The 17500-nt window shown below is 38.7% G+C and overlaps 1 protein-coding gene across 2 annotated transcripts in view; it reads right to left on the bottom strand.

Moving 5' to 3' along the window:
• The window catches only part of PTPN14 (protein tyrosine phosphatase non-receptor type 14), a 259512-nt gene that overhangs the window by 117634 nt on the left and 124378 nt on the right, over positions 1 to 17500 (bottom strand). For both annotated transcript variants that reach the window (XM_021007778.2, XM_021007777.2), the window contains one exon: positions 11098 to 11267. In XM_021007778.2, coding sequence (XP_020863437.1) covers positions 11098 to 11267 — 170 coding nt within the window. The remainder of the gene's footprint in view (positions 1 to 11097; positions 11268 to 17500) is intronic.

Below are 17500 nucleotides of genomic sequence, written 5' to 3'. Positions count from 1 at the left end.
AGAAGATATTGACAACTACAATCTGCATAGTGCTTTACCAATTTTTTAAAAGAGATTTCTTTATCTAGGCATCTCATCACATAGGGCAGGCTATATTTTCCCCATTTTACAGATGAGGAAGCTAATGCCTAAGACCACAGATTACTAAGTGGGGGCATTATTTATTATACATCCATCAAAAAGCAACAATTCATCAATTGTTGCACAATCTAGTCTCAACCTATCGCAAGCATTACTAGAAGCAATGAAATGAAAAGTCATCAAAAGCTTCTTCTTAGAAGCCTTTTTTTAATTCAAGAGTTCTTAATGCTGGTACAACTAAATGGCATTTATATAATGTTTTAAAGTTTGCAGAACAGTTTACAGACATCATCAATTTGAGTTTTATAACAACCATGTGAGGTGAGTCCTATAGGTATTATTATCTCCACCTTGCAGATGAGAAAACAGGCTTGTAGAGGTTGGTTACATGACATGTTAAGTTAATGTTTCATGGGCTTATCATTAAATCTTGTCAAAGGCAAGATTTGAATCCACGTGTTCCAGACTTGTAGACTAGCTCTCTATACGACGTTTCTTGTTGATGTTGTTGTCTGACACTTTGTGACTCCATTTGTGGTTTTCTTGACAAAGATATTGGAGTGGTTTGTCATTTCCTTCTCCTGCTCATTTTACAGATGAGGAAACCAAGGCAAAGATGGTTAAGTGACTTGGCCAGGGTCACACAGCTAGGAAGTATCTGAGGCAGGATTTAAACCCAAGAAGATGAGTCTTCCTCACTCTAGGCCTGGCACTCTATCCACTGCACCACCATGCTACCCATAATCAAATAACTACTAAATGTGAAAGGTAATGTTTGATCCCAGGTCTTCCTGATTCCAAGTCCAGTATTCTTTCCATTACACATGACAAAAAGAACAGAATGGTATTTGAAATTAGATTTCAAAATCACCAGCTTCTTTAACCTGACAGGAACAACTCTGTTTTTCAGTAATCAAGAAAGAGAGAACAAGGTCCTATTCACTAGCTGAAGTCAGCCAGGAGAAGGATTTGCCATTCTCAGCAAATTATTTTGGCAACAGAGAATTAATTAATGCTACATCTTAAGTCTGACTTGAAGGGAGTCACTATTCCTCAGCCCACAGTCAAACTTTATGCATCTATTAAAATTACATTTCAAAATAAAAAAAGGAATCAGAGGAAGAAAAGAAAGGGTGTTGTAAGAAGAAATAGAAACAGCACCATAATTAAAGCTTTTAAGAGGGACACTCTAGAAGCTGTTTGAACACTGACTTGTTTACAACAGGCTATAACCCAGACTTATATTGAAATATAAGACTAAAAAAAGAGTCTGGTTTAAAAGCAGCAAAAAGTGAGAAAAGTTTCACGAGGTCACTGGAGCTACTGCCTGGGGCCAGGTTAAAAAATAACACCATTGTGTTCAGTACAGGAATTCACCACTTCACCCAATCTGAATTCTCTAACATCCCCACCTCCCCCTCCATTATGGTCCCAGGGGAAGAGATAAAGACTAATCGGAAAAGAAAGGTCCCCACCCTGTCTAAAAATGCAACTTCCCCGATTCCCTTGTCACTCACATGCCCACAAAATGCATTTATCCTGTGTGCTTTTAAAATGTATACATTTATTTCATGCTGGCTGAGATGTGTATGCTTTATATGTTCAGCTACATCACTGCGGTCTCATTTCTAGGACAGAGTGTACTTCTGTTTAACAATATGCAATACCTGACACAAGATCACTCATAAAGAAGTGGTGCCGAGCGACACTTTTGATGATATAACGAACCCAATTTTCTTTTTTGCTCAAGTTCATCCTATTAGCCTTTGATACCCATCGACGCACACCAGCTTAGAAAACCCTGGAAGACCAGAGCATGCTAGGGGCAATGGGATAACATCAGGTTTGAGCAGGGGCAGCAGCCCTAAAATGCCAACACCCTAAAACAGGCATGATTACATACTTATGTGTATTGGCATTGTACAACAGCATGCAGGCAGGTGACTGCTTATGATCTTTGGGGGAGGGGACCTAGGAGATGAGGAAGTTTCCAATTTCTATAACTTCTAGTTACACTACTGTGTCAAAGATTTGAATCAAGTGCCTCAGACACTCCTTGGCAACAGTCATCACTTCAGGAAATCAGACACATCTTGCATTAGAGGATCTGGCATTAAGTTTCCTGACCCACTATTTCACTGTACTAGGAGGAGAAACATAAGATGCATCATGTTTATGGGCTCAAATTCCCACAGGTAGAGATGGAACTATTCTAAGACAGTGAATATAAGCAAAGGGAACCTGTACGCAACACTCAGAAGCATTGTGGTACCAATATTCAACAAGGAATGACCTTTGACCTTCCTTCAATATAATCCAAATACTCAATCCTGCCAAGTAGCCTAGACCTGCACTCAAACCTGTTTCCTCCCTCCCTTTCCTGTGAGTGTGCTTCCCATAAGTTTAGAGGCCCACTGGAGCAGGACCATATTAAAATCAGGCATGCAAAAAGGGCAGGATCGTGTTTAGCTTGAACGGAAATGGTATTCTGGTTTTTCTTTAGGCAACTTTAACCCATTACTTTTGATAGGGTACAAAACAATTAGAACGGTTGATTCTGTTTTGGTTTCCACTTTTTTCCTAATCTTATCCCCCAAACCACAGATAGGTACTACAGGGGAAACAACATGCAAACAATAGTGTACAAATAAAAAATATAAATACATATATGTGTGTGTGTGTGTGTGTGTGTGTGTGTATAAAACATATGATGAACTGAAAGGTGTTAGAAGATATATATTTGATTCATTCCCCCCAAAAATTCCTTTACCATTCACAAGATTGAATAAGGTTGGAACTCCATAAGTTTTAAATTATATTTTAATTTTACTGTAAAGAAAATTGAGTCAATAGGCTATTGAGTTTTAAGAAAACCAAGGTGAATAAAGTTGCACTAGTTGGAATTCTTTTTAAAGAATATTTTTCAGCAGATACTATCAAACTAGCCCCAAATTCAAAGGTGATATTTAGGTAACTTGTTTTCCAAATATTCTGACAAAGCATATTGTAATGGGACTACCAAATAAAACACGTGAAATTTCAAGTTGCTTTAATAAAAGTGTAGAGCCCAGAACAAGGAAGTTGCTCACCATACTATTCTCTGCCCTGGACTTCTCTCTATTCATTCAATCACTACCCTAGTTCTGGCCCTTATCATCTATTCCCTGTACTATTACAAAGCCTTCTAATTGGAATCTCTGCTTCAAATCTCTTTCCACTCCAAACCATCCTCCATGCTACTGCAAAAGTATATTCCTAAAGCCCAAGTCTGACCAGGTCAGTCAGTGAGTTAGTCAATAAACAGTTATTAAGTGCCTACTATGTGGCAGGCACTGTGTTAAGTGTTGAGGATATAAATAAGGGAAGAAGAAGAAGAAAAGACAGTTCTTGTCCTCAAGGAGCTTACAATCTAACGGGGAAGACAATAAATAAAAGGAAGCAGGGAGGGAGCCCAGGACCTGGTTCGGGGGGGGGGGAGGTAATGTTCATGTAACTGAAGCAAGCAGAGTAGCTGATGGAAAACGAAGAGTAGTGAAATCCTCCTCCACCACCTCAGTAAATTCCAATGGCTTCCCCATTACCTTTAGGATCAAATAAAAATTCCTCTGCTAGCATTTAAAACTTACCCCAACCTGATCCTTTCCTATCTTTCTCTTCTTTTAACACTTCTATACACTTAATAGTCCAGTCATACAGGTCTCCTTGCTGCTCCTCACATACAACACTCTCCTCGCCAATCTCTACGTCTTGCATTGGCTGTACCCAATGCCTAGAATGCTGTCCCTCTTCATTTCCAATTTCCAGAACACCTGATTTCCTTTAAGACTCAGCTCAGGCATCACTTTCTACAGGAGGCCTTTCAGAGTTGCTCTAGCTGCTACTGCCTTCCCCTCTTCGACTGCTTTCCATGTGGTAGTGGTGTTGATATCAGTCCTTTCAGTTATGTCTGACTCTTCATGACCCCATTTGGGGGTTTTCTTGGCAGAGATACTGGAGTGGTTTGCCATTTGCTTTTCCAGCTCATTTTACCTATGACGAAACTGAGGCAAACAGGGTTAAGTGACTTGCCCAGGATCACACAGCTAGTAGGTGTCTAAGGCTGGATTTGAACTCATGAAGATGAGACTTTCTGACTCTAGGCCCAGCACTCTATCTACTGTACCACCCAGCTGCCCCCACCTCCCACATACTCAGTATTTTTATAGAAATATATACATAGCCTCCCCTATTAGAATGTAAACTCCTTAAGAAGAAGGACTATTTTTGCTTGTTCTTTTCGTCTCCCGCATTTAATCGGCTGTATACCAGTGACCTGGCATACAGTAAGCATTTAATAAATGTTTGTTGAGTAATCAGCCCCCAAATAATCAATGAGATATTTGTAAAGCCTGGTAAGCTTCCTTCTTCTTCCCCCCACTGAAATCCCACTTAGCACAATGTGTGGCACCTAGCAGCCTCTATGTAAATGCTTATTCCCTTCCCTCCCTCCCTCTTCTCACAACTAGGAGCACTACAAGTTACAAAGGTACATTAACAAACTGGAAGGGAAGCAACCAGTAAAGGGAGTCAAAGTCTTGACATCTGAGGATAAATCAGAGGAATGAGGAATGTTTAGTGTGGGGAAGAAAATACTTTAAGAGAACATGAGAGCAATCTTCAAATAACTGGAAGATTTTCACATGTAAGCTGCTGTGCTCGGCCCCAGAGGCCCTAACTGTAGGAAACGGTCTAAAAAGAGGTGAACTTCAGTAAAATGAGGGGAAAATCTTAACCTTTCATGCTGACCTGAAATGGAATGGACTATCCTGGGGGGAATGAGTTCTTTGTTAATAGGGCTTTTCAAGCATAAGATGCGGTAGTCTGGATCAGTGACCTGGACCAGGGTTGGATTCAATGACTTCTGGAGGCCCCAGCCTACGATTCTATGTTGTTGAGTCACTCTCAGTCACATCCGACTTTCCTGACCTCTTTTGGGGTTTTCTTGACAGAGATACTGGAGTGGCTTACCATTCCCTTCTCTGACTCATTTTCACAGATGAGGAAGCTGAGGCAAACAGGGTTAAGTGACTTGCCCAGGTTCATATAGCTAGTAACTGTTTGTCACTTCTTGACTCCAGGTCCAGGGCTCTATCCACTGCACTGTCTAGCTACCCAAGATTCTATGACCTGTATTTTTGTTCTGTTTTGTTTGAGACTGGGTCTCCCTATCTCACCCAAGTTGGAAGTACAGCAGTCACTCAGGGGCTTGACCACACCACTGGTCAATACAAAGATTTGACCTGCTTTGTTTCCAGTATGGACCAGTTTAACCCTACCTAGGCAGCCTGGTAAGCTTCGTTCTTCTTCCTCCCACTGCAATCCCACCCCCAGCACCAAAGAGGTGTTAGACTTGGTGCAGACACTCAATCAGCTTTAGCCCTCTACAACTCAGAACTTCTGAACACAAGTAATTAAGCAGCCATCACCTCCCCAGTAGTAGGTATTACATGCATGCACCACAACCCAAGGCTCTGTGATCTATTCTAAGAGTTAATTCTGTCTTAAAAATAAATATTTCTCAGTGATATATACACGCAAAAATGTGTATGTATATACATATGTGCGTGCATATACACAAGTGTTTATATACACACTTACATATATGTATTATCAATGAGAATATTTATTTTATGTGACCAGAGTAAATAAAGCATTGAATAGGGTTCTGGGCTGAAGTCAGGAAGATCTGAGTTCTAATTTGCCTCAGACACTAGCTGTGTGACCCTGGGCAAGTCACTTAACTTCTCTCTGTCTCAGTTTCCTCATTTGTAAAATAGGGATAATAATGACACCTACTTCCTAGAGTTGTGAGCATAAAATGAAATAATATTTGCAAAACACTTTGCAAACCTTAAAGACCTACACAAATGCTAGTTGTTATCAACCAACCTGGTAAACAAGGTCAAATTGCATATAAGAAGTAACAGTGGCATACGTATGAGTGCGTATTGGGGTATCCTGAAAAATCACATGCGCTCCTGGGATCCATAAAGACTGATGCTGAGAGTCTAGGATTTCCTTTGTCAAGTACAGTGACAATGCTGGCTAATGTAATTAGCTTGCTTGAAATTTGTATAGTACACATATCAACAAGGCAAATATTCCGAGATTACCATACAGGCCCCTAACAAGTCCTGGAAATGGAGAGATGTTACCTGACCTCAGCCAGACAAGGAGAAGCTCTCTAATACTATAAAAACATAGCACAGCAGCAATGCCTTGTGCAAAAGTCAACAGTACTTCTTTGAAAATAACCAAACAAGTTTCAGAACACAGTAATCATGCATATACTCCTGCAATTAAGGGTAAGGAATTAAAGTTTAACCTTCAAAAATAATAAGAGAAAAAATAAAGAGTTTTGACAAAAAAAAAAACCCTGAGAAATCAAGCAGGGACTTCCTCACCAGGGAAAACTTGGAAAAACCCCATAGCTAAACAAAAAGTGATGGTCACTGCCAACAGATTCCTGGCTCTCACTTGCTATTATTAAATATACTTCTGTTTGACTAAGAATTCTTCCACGTCTTACAAACCATCTTTTCTTTCAGTGTCCAGAAAAATTTGAAACCCGTGTGTTTATAAGAAAACTGTTGCTATGCAGATGATTAAAACAAATTACAGAAATCTTCCCTTTGAGTCAGAAGCGGAGTGACAGGGGAGGAAGATGGCTTTTTTTTTTTAAACAAGAGTCCTTTTTCAAACAGTAACACTGGCAATGAAAAATATAAAAAGCAAAATGGAAAATAAGATAAAATGGGGGGGAGTCTTTAGTTGAGTCATAGTAACCAGACTGGATACATGACCAAATTTTGAGGAAATTAGTCTTACATCGTGGGGAGTGGGCTGGCTGCCTGAAGGGTTCTTCATCTCTCTAATTTGTATTCTTTCTTGACTAAATCCACCCAGCTCCTACCTTCCAAATCATCTCAATAAACCTCAAGAATTAGAATATATAATAGACATATACATATATATGTATAGAGAACATCTGTGTTTTACTGTCACTGATAGTGATTATGTTTTCTATTTTTTGTTCTCCCATCTGTCTTCTCCTTTCAAAAATGTCCTATTTTGATATATTTTGTTTTTTCCCAAGAAATATCCAAACTTATTTACAAAGTACATTACTTCTTCTCCTCTCAAAACAAATTATGAATTATTAACAGCAAGGAAAGAGACGCCCTTTAACTCTGATAGTACAGTATTAAGACTGATCACTGTACCGGCCAGAGGTTGGTTGCCTCTCCATGTTAACTTTATTTATATTATTATTGTTATATACAGTGTTCTTTTGGTTCTACTTTCTTTACTCTGTTACTTCATAACATAGAGTCCTGTATTTCTCTGAATTCTTTATATTTGTCAGTCCTTATAATGCAGCAATATTCTATTACATTCATTTACCATAGTTTTTTCAGCCAAGCCCCAATTGTTAGGTCCATAATTTCTTTCCAGCTTTTCCCTTTATCATAAATAATGCTGCTTTGAATATTTTTGTACATCAGGGTACAGAGGAGTTTGTATTTGATTCTAGAGGCAAGAGGGGGCCAATGAATCTTTTTTGAGAAGGGGAATGACATGACCATTCCTGTGCTTTAGGAATATCAGTTTAACAGGTATCTGGAGAAGTGATGAGAAACACAAAATACCTAAACTTGTGCATTCAATCCAGGGATACAACTATCAGGCCTATGCCTCAAGTGTCTTTTTTGTATCCTGATGAATCTGTGATCATATCTATTATGTCTATGCACACCAATTCACAGATACAGTCCAGAAACTACAATATCAATTTTTGACTACTTGCCCCCAATTCAAGAGGAGATAAGGTTAGACATGCTAATGCTACAGAAAATGGTGTTCTATTCAACCTGGGGGAGTTGGACCATTGCAAACATTTGTTAGGTGAAAACAAGTCTGGTTGGTTACAGACAAAGACTTATTTTTAAAGCACAGATGGTTGAATGGTTGTCTCCTCCAAGGGGTTACCCACAAATGAAAGGCAGACTTCTCTTTCTAATCTATGCAAATATTTTACTCTGCAGGGCATGACAAAGACTAACTGTTTTATGTCAGACACTCTCCAGATCCCAGGTGCTCTGAGAGATGCCAAAGACCATCTCCACCTGTGACTGGGTAACTCAGATAAAAGCTAGATGACTGGAGAGTTATTCATTAACTAGTTCCTAATGAATGTTGTTTGGACCTTCTAGGAAGTACTCCTCTGGAATTCTGCACCCCACCCCCGGCTGCTCTTTGGATGCAAGGATGGGGAGAGAGTTTCAATATTCCGCTCAGCCCACAGCTGTTTTCTAAAACTTCCCAAGAAGGCTCAGATTCCCAGGGGCTCCCGATGACTACTTAGCAGCAATGTGCAACATGTGTGGAGTTCAAAAATTTGGCTGGAACCACGAAACCAAAAAGCCCAAGGTTCTGGAATGTCATTTTGCCCAAGCAGTTTTTTTCCTACTATACTACTCCAGAAGTCATTAACGTACTGTACTGTACTATGAAATGGTACCTTTTAGGAACATGAGACTTAAAGCTAGAAGGGACCTTAGTAGCCACCCACTCCAATCCACCCATTTTACATACAAGGAAACTGAGTATGGTCAAGTGACTTCTCCAGGGTCACAAAAGATAATAAATGGTGTAGTACTGAAAGGGACCTAAGTCCTTTTGACTCTAAATTTAACATTCTATTGTACCAGGCTGCCTTCGAAACTGTGGGTGGCACTCTATAATTGATGTAATTAATTAACATAATATAATTAATTCTCTTACTTCTACCTCATTTTCTAATTCTTACATGCTCATTTCCTTTCCTTTTTTTCATTCTCTCTTGCACAACCCTGGGCATAGCTTGAGAGGACTGGTATCCTTCAGGGCTCAAGAGGCTCCAGATTTCTGAACAACAAAGAAAAAAGGCAATTCCCCTAATGTTCTGGTACCGTCAGCCCCAAATGTCTTTCATCTCTGCCAAAAGAAAAGAGCCATACTCACAGGTTAAATGGTAATAACAATGCCTAGTTTTCTAAAATGTTCATTCCTATATTTTCCTACTCTTCCCCCTGAATTAGAGAATCATGTAAAAATTTTATACTAATGGGGCATCTCAGAAAGCTATAAGGCCAATGAAAATGACATTGTACGACAAGTATGGGAGGAACAGACCACTTCTCCTCCTTTCTCTCTTTTTTTCTCTCCCTAACAGTTATAACTGGTTATTAACACCATACCTGGCTGGTTGATAATTTAGCCAACCCTTGAGAGAGGAGGCAGGAAAGCTTTCCTTTCCCTCTATTTTCAGCATTAAAAAAGGGAAGTCACAAAGGCATTCCTAAATCTTCAAACTCTTGTTTTATAGATTCCTCCCTACTACATGAATGAATGGCACTGAGACACACTGGTTTCCAGCTGGGGTCTGAGTGTCCTCTGTGTGATTATGACCAAGAGTAGTGAGATATGGTTTCAAAACTCTCAGAAACAGCATCTGAATTTCAGACCAAGAAGCTCCTCACACACCCCAGTCCCACCTACATTCTATAATATGAACAGGTTAATTGTGCAATAAATATAGAAGGAAGCAAGGATTTCCTCCTTGGTTCCCATCAATGATAACTATCCCAACCTGAATTTGAATTTAAAGGCCCTTATATAACATATGTATTATATACATAATATATAATAACAGCAATTCCAGTAGCTTTGATATTTTTCATCATTTAGAACTTATAGGTGGAATGGGTCTTCTTGCCTAGTCTGTCTCCAAACATACCAAACCTTTTTACCGCATTCCTGAGATGGTCATCCTAACTCATATGGTTTCATTCCACTGCTAAACACCTACAAGGATAAATTTTGTCTCCACAATTTCTACTCACTGGTCCTAGCTCTTCTTAGCTCCAAAAGGTGAAGTATAATTTTCTAAACGTACATGGTAGCCCTTCCAATATTTAAAGGCTTCTACTATGCTTTCTGTCCTTCAGCCTCTTCTCTAAGCTAAATACACCCAATTCCTTCAATCGTTTCTCATATGACACTGCTTTCAGTCCCCCTCACCATCCTGGGAAGTCACACTCTTTTGGCAGCAAATGATCTACCAAGTCAATATTTATCTAAAGAGCAGTGACTATAAAATGGCACAAAACTGTAGATGTGGCCTGATCATCTCCAAAGAGATGAGACCTGCATGTATGATGACCATATGCCCAAAGTTCAACAATGAACCCCTTTCTTCTAGGTATATTAGCTTGTCACTTCATTCGGGATCTCTGGTTCTTATGATGTGTGCCAAAGGTGAGATGTGTAGGGTTCACACTATTTCCTCTTCTATCTGAAATATCCAATTTGATATACCAAATGCCTTGCTGTACCTGAGACCCTTTAACTTTTCATGTTGACTACTTATTAAGAAATTGGCTATGATTACATCAAACAAAAAGAATTCATTTTTTTACACAGGGACAAAACACTATGTTACTGTCAAAAGAATCCCAAATGGAAGCCTGAATCCCCTTCAGTTAGTAGGAGCCTTATGAACCAACTCTTGCCTAAAAAACGTCTCATTTCCCCAATTCACCAGCTTTTAGGAGAACAGCCTATCCCCAATCTGGAAGCTGCACAATTAGTTTTGTTTGGAAATTTTCTCCAACCCCATTTCCCTAAAGATCACATGGCTTGATGCTTAATTTCTAACTGGGCATTCAGAGGTTTGCTTTAAACATACATTTTCATGAATTTCACCTGATCTGAAGAAGATGGATTACACACAAATTTTACTTGACATTTTCTCTCATTGACTTTCCTAGGAACTGAGAGAGCTGACCATATCATTCAAAATGAAACTATTAAAATTGTAAAGGAATTATTTAAATCTTGACACCCTCCAACCCAGCTCTCAGACTTACCTGTGCAATCTGAGCCCCACATCATTCATCTATACATATAGGATGCAGAGAAGGAAAATGGACTTACCTTGTGGCCTCCTGCTGAAGCTGTGACACATTTGGCACATAGAACATGACTCCAAAAAAAAGCAAAGGCTCGTTGGCGAATTTGTCCAGCTGCTTCTTCAGAGGCTTTTCCAGCTCCACCCATCGTGCTTGCTGGCTCTTGCTAAGAAACCAGAGGCCAAAATAGTGTGTCTAGATAAAGGAACAAAATAATATCGGTAAATTCTTGTGACTGGCATCTCAGGACCACACAAAAAAGAACAGGCAATTCCCACCCACCTAATCCCCCACCAATGCAAAATCCATTCCACAAAGAAGGATCAGGAAACTTTTCTTTTTTGCTCTTTGTGGCTAATCAGAAGAATTTACCAACATGCAAATCAACATGCAGCGTATGTCCACTTCAACACTTACTGTACACTTAAACAGCATTTACAAAAAGCTCTGTTGAAATCAGGGGGCAAATGGCATCAGCACTTTATAGAAGTGGTAACTGACTTTTTTGTTTACTATCTGTGGACTGACATATTCAACTGACATACTAACTGAATGCTCCATGACCTTACATGAATCACATTGGAAACTACAGAGACAGTTCTTGTATCTGCTGCAGAGTAAATAATACCTGATTCCTAAAACCCAAGGCCACTGCAAATGGAATGCCTCTATATAGTAGGGTATTATCAAATAGTACAGAGAGAGCTTCACAGAAAATTGATTAACTCCTTGGGGGCTTTAATAAGATGCTTGAAAACGTATCACACCTTGACAGTTTATCATACATAGCTGGCTGCAAAATCCTCTCTCTGTGTCCCTCTGCTATCAGGCATTGAGAGCAGAAGGATTTCCACTCCCTAGCTGCAACAGGAGCCCCCAGTGGTTATTCTTGATGGATTAGCATAGGATTTAATAGATAAAAGTGAGATTTTCATCTTTAGACTTGAAGCTTCAACCAGTGTAAGTTTGGAGCAACATGCTAAGTAATTAACACAGGCATTTCTATGACCCTAAGTATTTATTATATCATGCTAGGATTTCTAGATTAGCACAACAATCACTGACAAGCGCACCACTGTTTTGAAGCAGTCTTTTAAACCTAAATTCTCTCCAGGAACTGCTTGTAATGCACCTGGAAATCTTTTTTCCAGCCATGGGAGCAAAACTTCAGTGTTCAATTTCCCAAATATCATCAGTTTTGTAGTATTAATGTTCATGATCTTGCTTAGTCCGATTATTATAATCAGAGCTTCACTTCTAGATGTAACTATCCAATTACCATTCATTCAATCATAAATCATAGATTTAGAGATAGAAGAAACTTTAGAGGCTCAAAGTCTAACCCTCTTATTTTACAGATGAGAAAGATTAGGCCTGATTAGGTCAATAAATAAGCATTCATTAAGGGGCAGCTAAGCTGGGTGGTTCAGTGGATAGAGCACCAGCCTTGGAGTCAGAAGGCCCTGAGTTCAAATCTGGCCTAAGACACTTGACACTTAACTAGCTGCGTGACCCTGGGCAGGTCACTTAACCCCAAATGCCTCACCAAAAAACAAAAACAAAAAAAAGGCATTCATTAAGTGCTTACTCTGTGCCCTGGTACAGACTGTATGGGGTGTTCAGGAGGACTAGCGCCTCTGGTATGAGGGCTTACCAAGCTTTCTTCAAAGCTGGTCATCCCCCTTTCACCCAACTCTCACCTGTGGCTCCAAGAAGCTATAGCATGCTCAGCAGCCACACCCTGGTAAACCATCTTGACAGATGGGCTAAACCGGATTGAGGGTAACCAACACTCCTCAACCCCCTCGGTGAATTAGGGGGATGCCTACGCTAAGCATGTGAAGACTTCTCCTGGCAGAATTTGTGGATGAGAACAATTTGTTCCAACAGCCATGAAGGAGGCTGAAGCAGGTGTTGGAGTGCTAGAACTTGGTCAAGGCACTGAAGATGTCAAGGTCATCCACTGCATACTAGGCCATTGCCAGCTGTCTTGACTTTTGTCTTGCCACTGGACCTCAACGACCCAGGAACAGAGGGTGAAGCTGGTGACTGTGCAATTCTGACTCACTTAAATCCAATTCACTCAAAAATCAAGACATCACCCTGTGATGTCACTGTTCTTCTTCGAAAACAAAGGACAAACAACAACTCTGTGCCCTGGAAATGTAGCTACATGCAGTAGCATTTTCATTTAAAAAAAAAGAAAGAAAGAAAGAAACAATTCCTACTCCTCGAGAAGCTTTAAATTATTGATGCCTGTTTAGCTATTCATTCAAATATCTTGTTTGCACACATGCCTACACAGTCAAGTGACTGCTGGGATTGCAAGTGAATTCACAGACATATCTGAAACAGGAAGAGGAAGAACAAAAATACTATTCCTCTTAGGATATGGCAGTGGGCATATTTACATCAGGACCTACTCAACATAGTGCTTCAATTGCAAAGTGCCAACAAATGGAGCCAAAACTCCATTTGCAAAGTTCCAATAGCAAAATAATGCAATGGCGAAGATGAACTAACTTGAGTGAATTGAGGCCAAAATATTTTTCCACCTCTGTGTTAATGCAACTGTGAGATGTAGGTCCCAACATGATTATTACTGGTGATGTGGAAAAGAAGCATAGACAACTGTCAACTGGCCAACTCTAAAATCCTCTGATACTATGATTATCTAACATGTGGATAATTATTTTAGTAATTGGATATAATTCCTTCTCCTAGGTCCTGCTTGTTTTATCAAATTGGAGCAAACAAATTTTCCAGTACTAGAAAAGAAGCTATCTAGGAATGAAGGGGAAAAGACTATATGGGTGGCTGGGGGCAGGAGGGATAGGAGGGGAGTAACACTAGAAAGTAAGTTAGAACAAGCAGGAAAATGGGAAAAAATTAATTTTAAAGCAGCATATTGCCTAGGATTTTATTTTGGGCCAGACTCAAAGAACTGAAATACACTAACTCATTATTACAGTGTTGTCTGAAGGGTCCATGATAATGAGGTCATTTTGGTACTTTAGTAAAAAACTCCCTTGGTGAGATCCAAGGCAGACTTGCTTCAGGATGAATGTTTTCTAGAGAAACCAGTATTATAACAAGGGACCAATGGTGAGTTTGCATATAATTAACATATACAATGGAACTCTTTTTTTTTTTAAGGCTGATTAAGAGGAAGTAATCACTTATATTTCATCGGTTCAGCTTGTCATATCAGACTTTAATTAAATGTTACATTTGAGAAGGCAACATTTAACCGACTGTAGAACTAAGCATACACAATGACATATCAAATGGCAAAAGGATTCTAGAGTGCTTGCAGTAAAATATATTCCTGGTCTGCTGTGAAATTAAAATTAAAGCTTCTATGCTGAGGACTATCATTTCTAGATCTCTTTATTCCTTCCCCTATCCCCATGCAGATCATCAAGTAAAATTCCCTCTAAAAGGGCATAGTGGAAAAACACAGCAAAGATTAGTTTCAAATCCTGGTTCTGTCAGCTTTTTTTTTCAATAAGAGTAACTTTTATTTTATTTCAGATATTTGTTTTAATTGAAAAGCATTCATTTTCTTTCTCTTTCACCTCCTCCATAGGGAGAAAAGCCCTTACAACTAATATTCATAATGAAGAAAAACAAATTCCCTCATTGTGCATTGTATATTTCATTCTGAATCCTGAGTCTATCACTTCTCCGTCAGGAAATGGGTAGCCTGCTTCCTCACCAGTCCTCTGGAATCATATTTGGCCATTGTATTCATCAAAGTTTTTAAGTCTTTCAAAGTTGTTTCTCTCTTGTGTTTCTGCTCCCTTTACTCTGCATCAGTTCATATAAGTCTTCTTCCCAAATTCCTCTGAAAATGTCCCCTTTGTTCATTATATGGCCCAAAAGTATTCTATTTTATTCCTATAACATTATCATATGCATTGTTGCATTAATATAGCATTATACTGTCTATTACAGTATTATTTTATATAACACAATTTGTTCATCCACTCCTCACTTAATGGACATTCCCTTAGTTTCCAGTTCTTTGCCACTATAAAAAGAGCTGTTACACACAATTTTTGAGCTGGACTTCAGAAAAACCTGGAAAGACTTATATGAACTAATACAGAATGAAATGAGCAGAACTAGGAGAACATTGCACACAGTAACAGCCACACGTGCAATGACTGAATTTGATAGACTTAGCTCTTCTCAGCAATCCAAGGATCTAAGACAACTCCAAAAGATTCAATGATGGAAAATGCTATCTACCTGCAGAGAAAGAACTAAGCAGTCTGAATGCAGATGGAAGCATTCTATTTGCTCTTCTTTTCTTTTGTTGTTTTGATTTGTTTCTTCTTTTTCATGGTTCCTCCCATTAGTTCTAATTCTTCTTTATATCATGACTAATATGAAAATATGTTTAATATGAATGTATCAGGAGAACCTATATCAGATCACATGCCATCTTGGGGAGGGGAGGGTAATGGGAGGGGGAGAAAATTTAAAACTCAAAATCTTATGGAAGTAAATGTTGAAAACTAAAAATATATTAATTAATTTTTAACTTAAAAAAAAGAAAAAAAAGAGCTGCTATACCTAATTTTTGTACATGAGTCCTTTGCCTCTTTCTTCTATCACTGCAGAATATAGACTTCGTAATGGTATTGCTGGCTCAGAGGTCATGTAGTTTAGAGACTTTCGTGGCATAGTACTGAATGGCTGGACCAATGCAGAGCCCCAGTGATAATGCCATAATGTGTCTGTTTTCTGGCAGCCCCTTTTTTTTTGTCATATTTGCTAATCTGATGGGTTTGAGGCGGAACCTAAGAACTCCTAATTTGCATTTTTCTAGTTATTCATGATTTGGAGTTTTTGATAGGTTAGATTTCTTCCCTTAAACACTAAAAACACCTATTCATATCCTTTGACCCTCATCAATTGTGCAATGTCTCTTACTCTTATAAATTTGAATTCACTCCTTATATGCCTCAGAAAGGAGATATTTATCAGAAAAACTTGCTGCCAAGATTTTCTTCCAGTTAGTTGTTCCCTTATAATCTTAGGTACATTGGTTTTGTTTGTGCCCAACCTTTTAAAATTTTATGTAATCAAAACTGTGCCTTTTATCATCTGTGATCTTCTCCATCCCCTGTTTGGCCAGGAGCACTTTTCTCATCCATAGATCTAAACGGTAATTTCTTCCTTGTTCCTCTAATGTATAGACCTTTTATATCTGTCATACATCCATCTGAAATTAATTGTGCTATATGGCATTGTGTTCATCTAAATCTAATTGCTGCCAAACTGTTTTCCAGTTTTTTCAGGATTTTTTGCCAAATGGTGAATCTTTACCCCAGAGTTGGAATCTCTGGGCTTGTCACTAATGTCTGACAGATTCATCAATTTCTTTATGTTACGTAACTAATTTGTTCCAATAATCAACCTCTTCATTTTTAATACCAAAAAATTTTTAATTGCTTTGTATTACAATTTGAAATCTGATGCTGCAACATTTTTTTCAATATTTTTCAACACTTCTCTTTAGATTCTGGACCTTTTGTTTCTCAAGATACATTTTACCATTATTTTTTTTCTCTCTACAAAGTAATCCTTTAACAATTCAATTGCTATCATTATCTTGATGTATATACTTGGAAAGTTATTTCACCAGCATGGGGCTCAATGTCCTCATATGTAAAACAAGTAGCTTAGAACAGATGCAAGGTTGTATCCAGTTCTAAATCAATGACCCTAAGCACAAAGTACAGAAGCAAAAGGAAAAAAATTACACATGAAGGCAAGGGAAGAAAATAAGAGTTACCCAAAAATCTTTGCCAGGCCACTAATGGCGCTAACCCAGGGATTAAAGTAATCTGCATAATTAAATGACAAAGTAAGCTTCTTCTAATGAAAACTTCAATTTAGAGTACAAAATAAAATTTCTCAACAATACAATTCCTACAGGGCTCAGCATAGTTTACAGTCACTTGTTATATAATTGTCCAACTATAAAATTACTTTGCCTCAAAGAGCAATGGCATAGCAGATGCTTCCTGCACACCTGGGACAACAATTTATTATAGGATGGGAGATGATGACAATCTGAGGGACAAATTCTTACCCACCATTGAACATCAACACCTCCTAATTTAGGATATGTGAAGTGCTGGACCAGGTCATAGAGTTAGAAAAAAGAGTGCATCAGTGAGGCACCAAGCCAACTCTCTTCCTTTGGAGAAGTGCCCAAGTTCACTAATTCCACTCCCATTCCCATCACTACTTCCCTACTCTGGAGAAGCCGTAATGAATCCCAGAAAGCAGTCCCACATACTGATTTTGCACTATTAGAAGTTGTGCAAAATACAATTAGTGATTTCAGCCCTATAGAAACAGCAATGAGAATTTGAGTAACACAAGTACTTCACAGGATTCATCAACATAAT

Source organism: Phascolarctos cinereus, unplaced genomic scaffold, assembly GCF_003287225.1.
Source record: "Phascolarctos cinereus isolate Bilbo 61053 unplaced genomic scaffold, phaCin_HiC Scaffold_5;HRSCAF=322, whole genome shotgun sequence".
Classification (NCBI taxonomy): Eukaryota; Metazoa; Chordata; class Mammalia; order Diprotodontia; family Phascolarctidae; genus Phascolarctos; species Phascolarctos cinereus.
The sequence above is the reverse complement of the archived record's forward strand: the minus strand, read 5'-3'. Positions and strand labels throughout refer to the sequence as shown.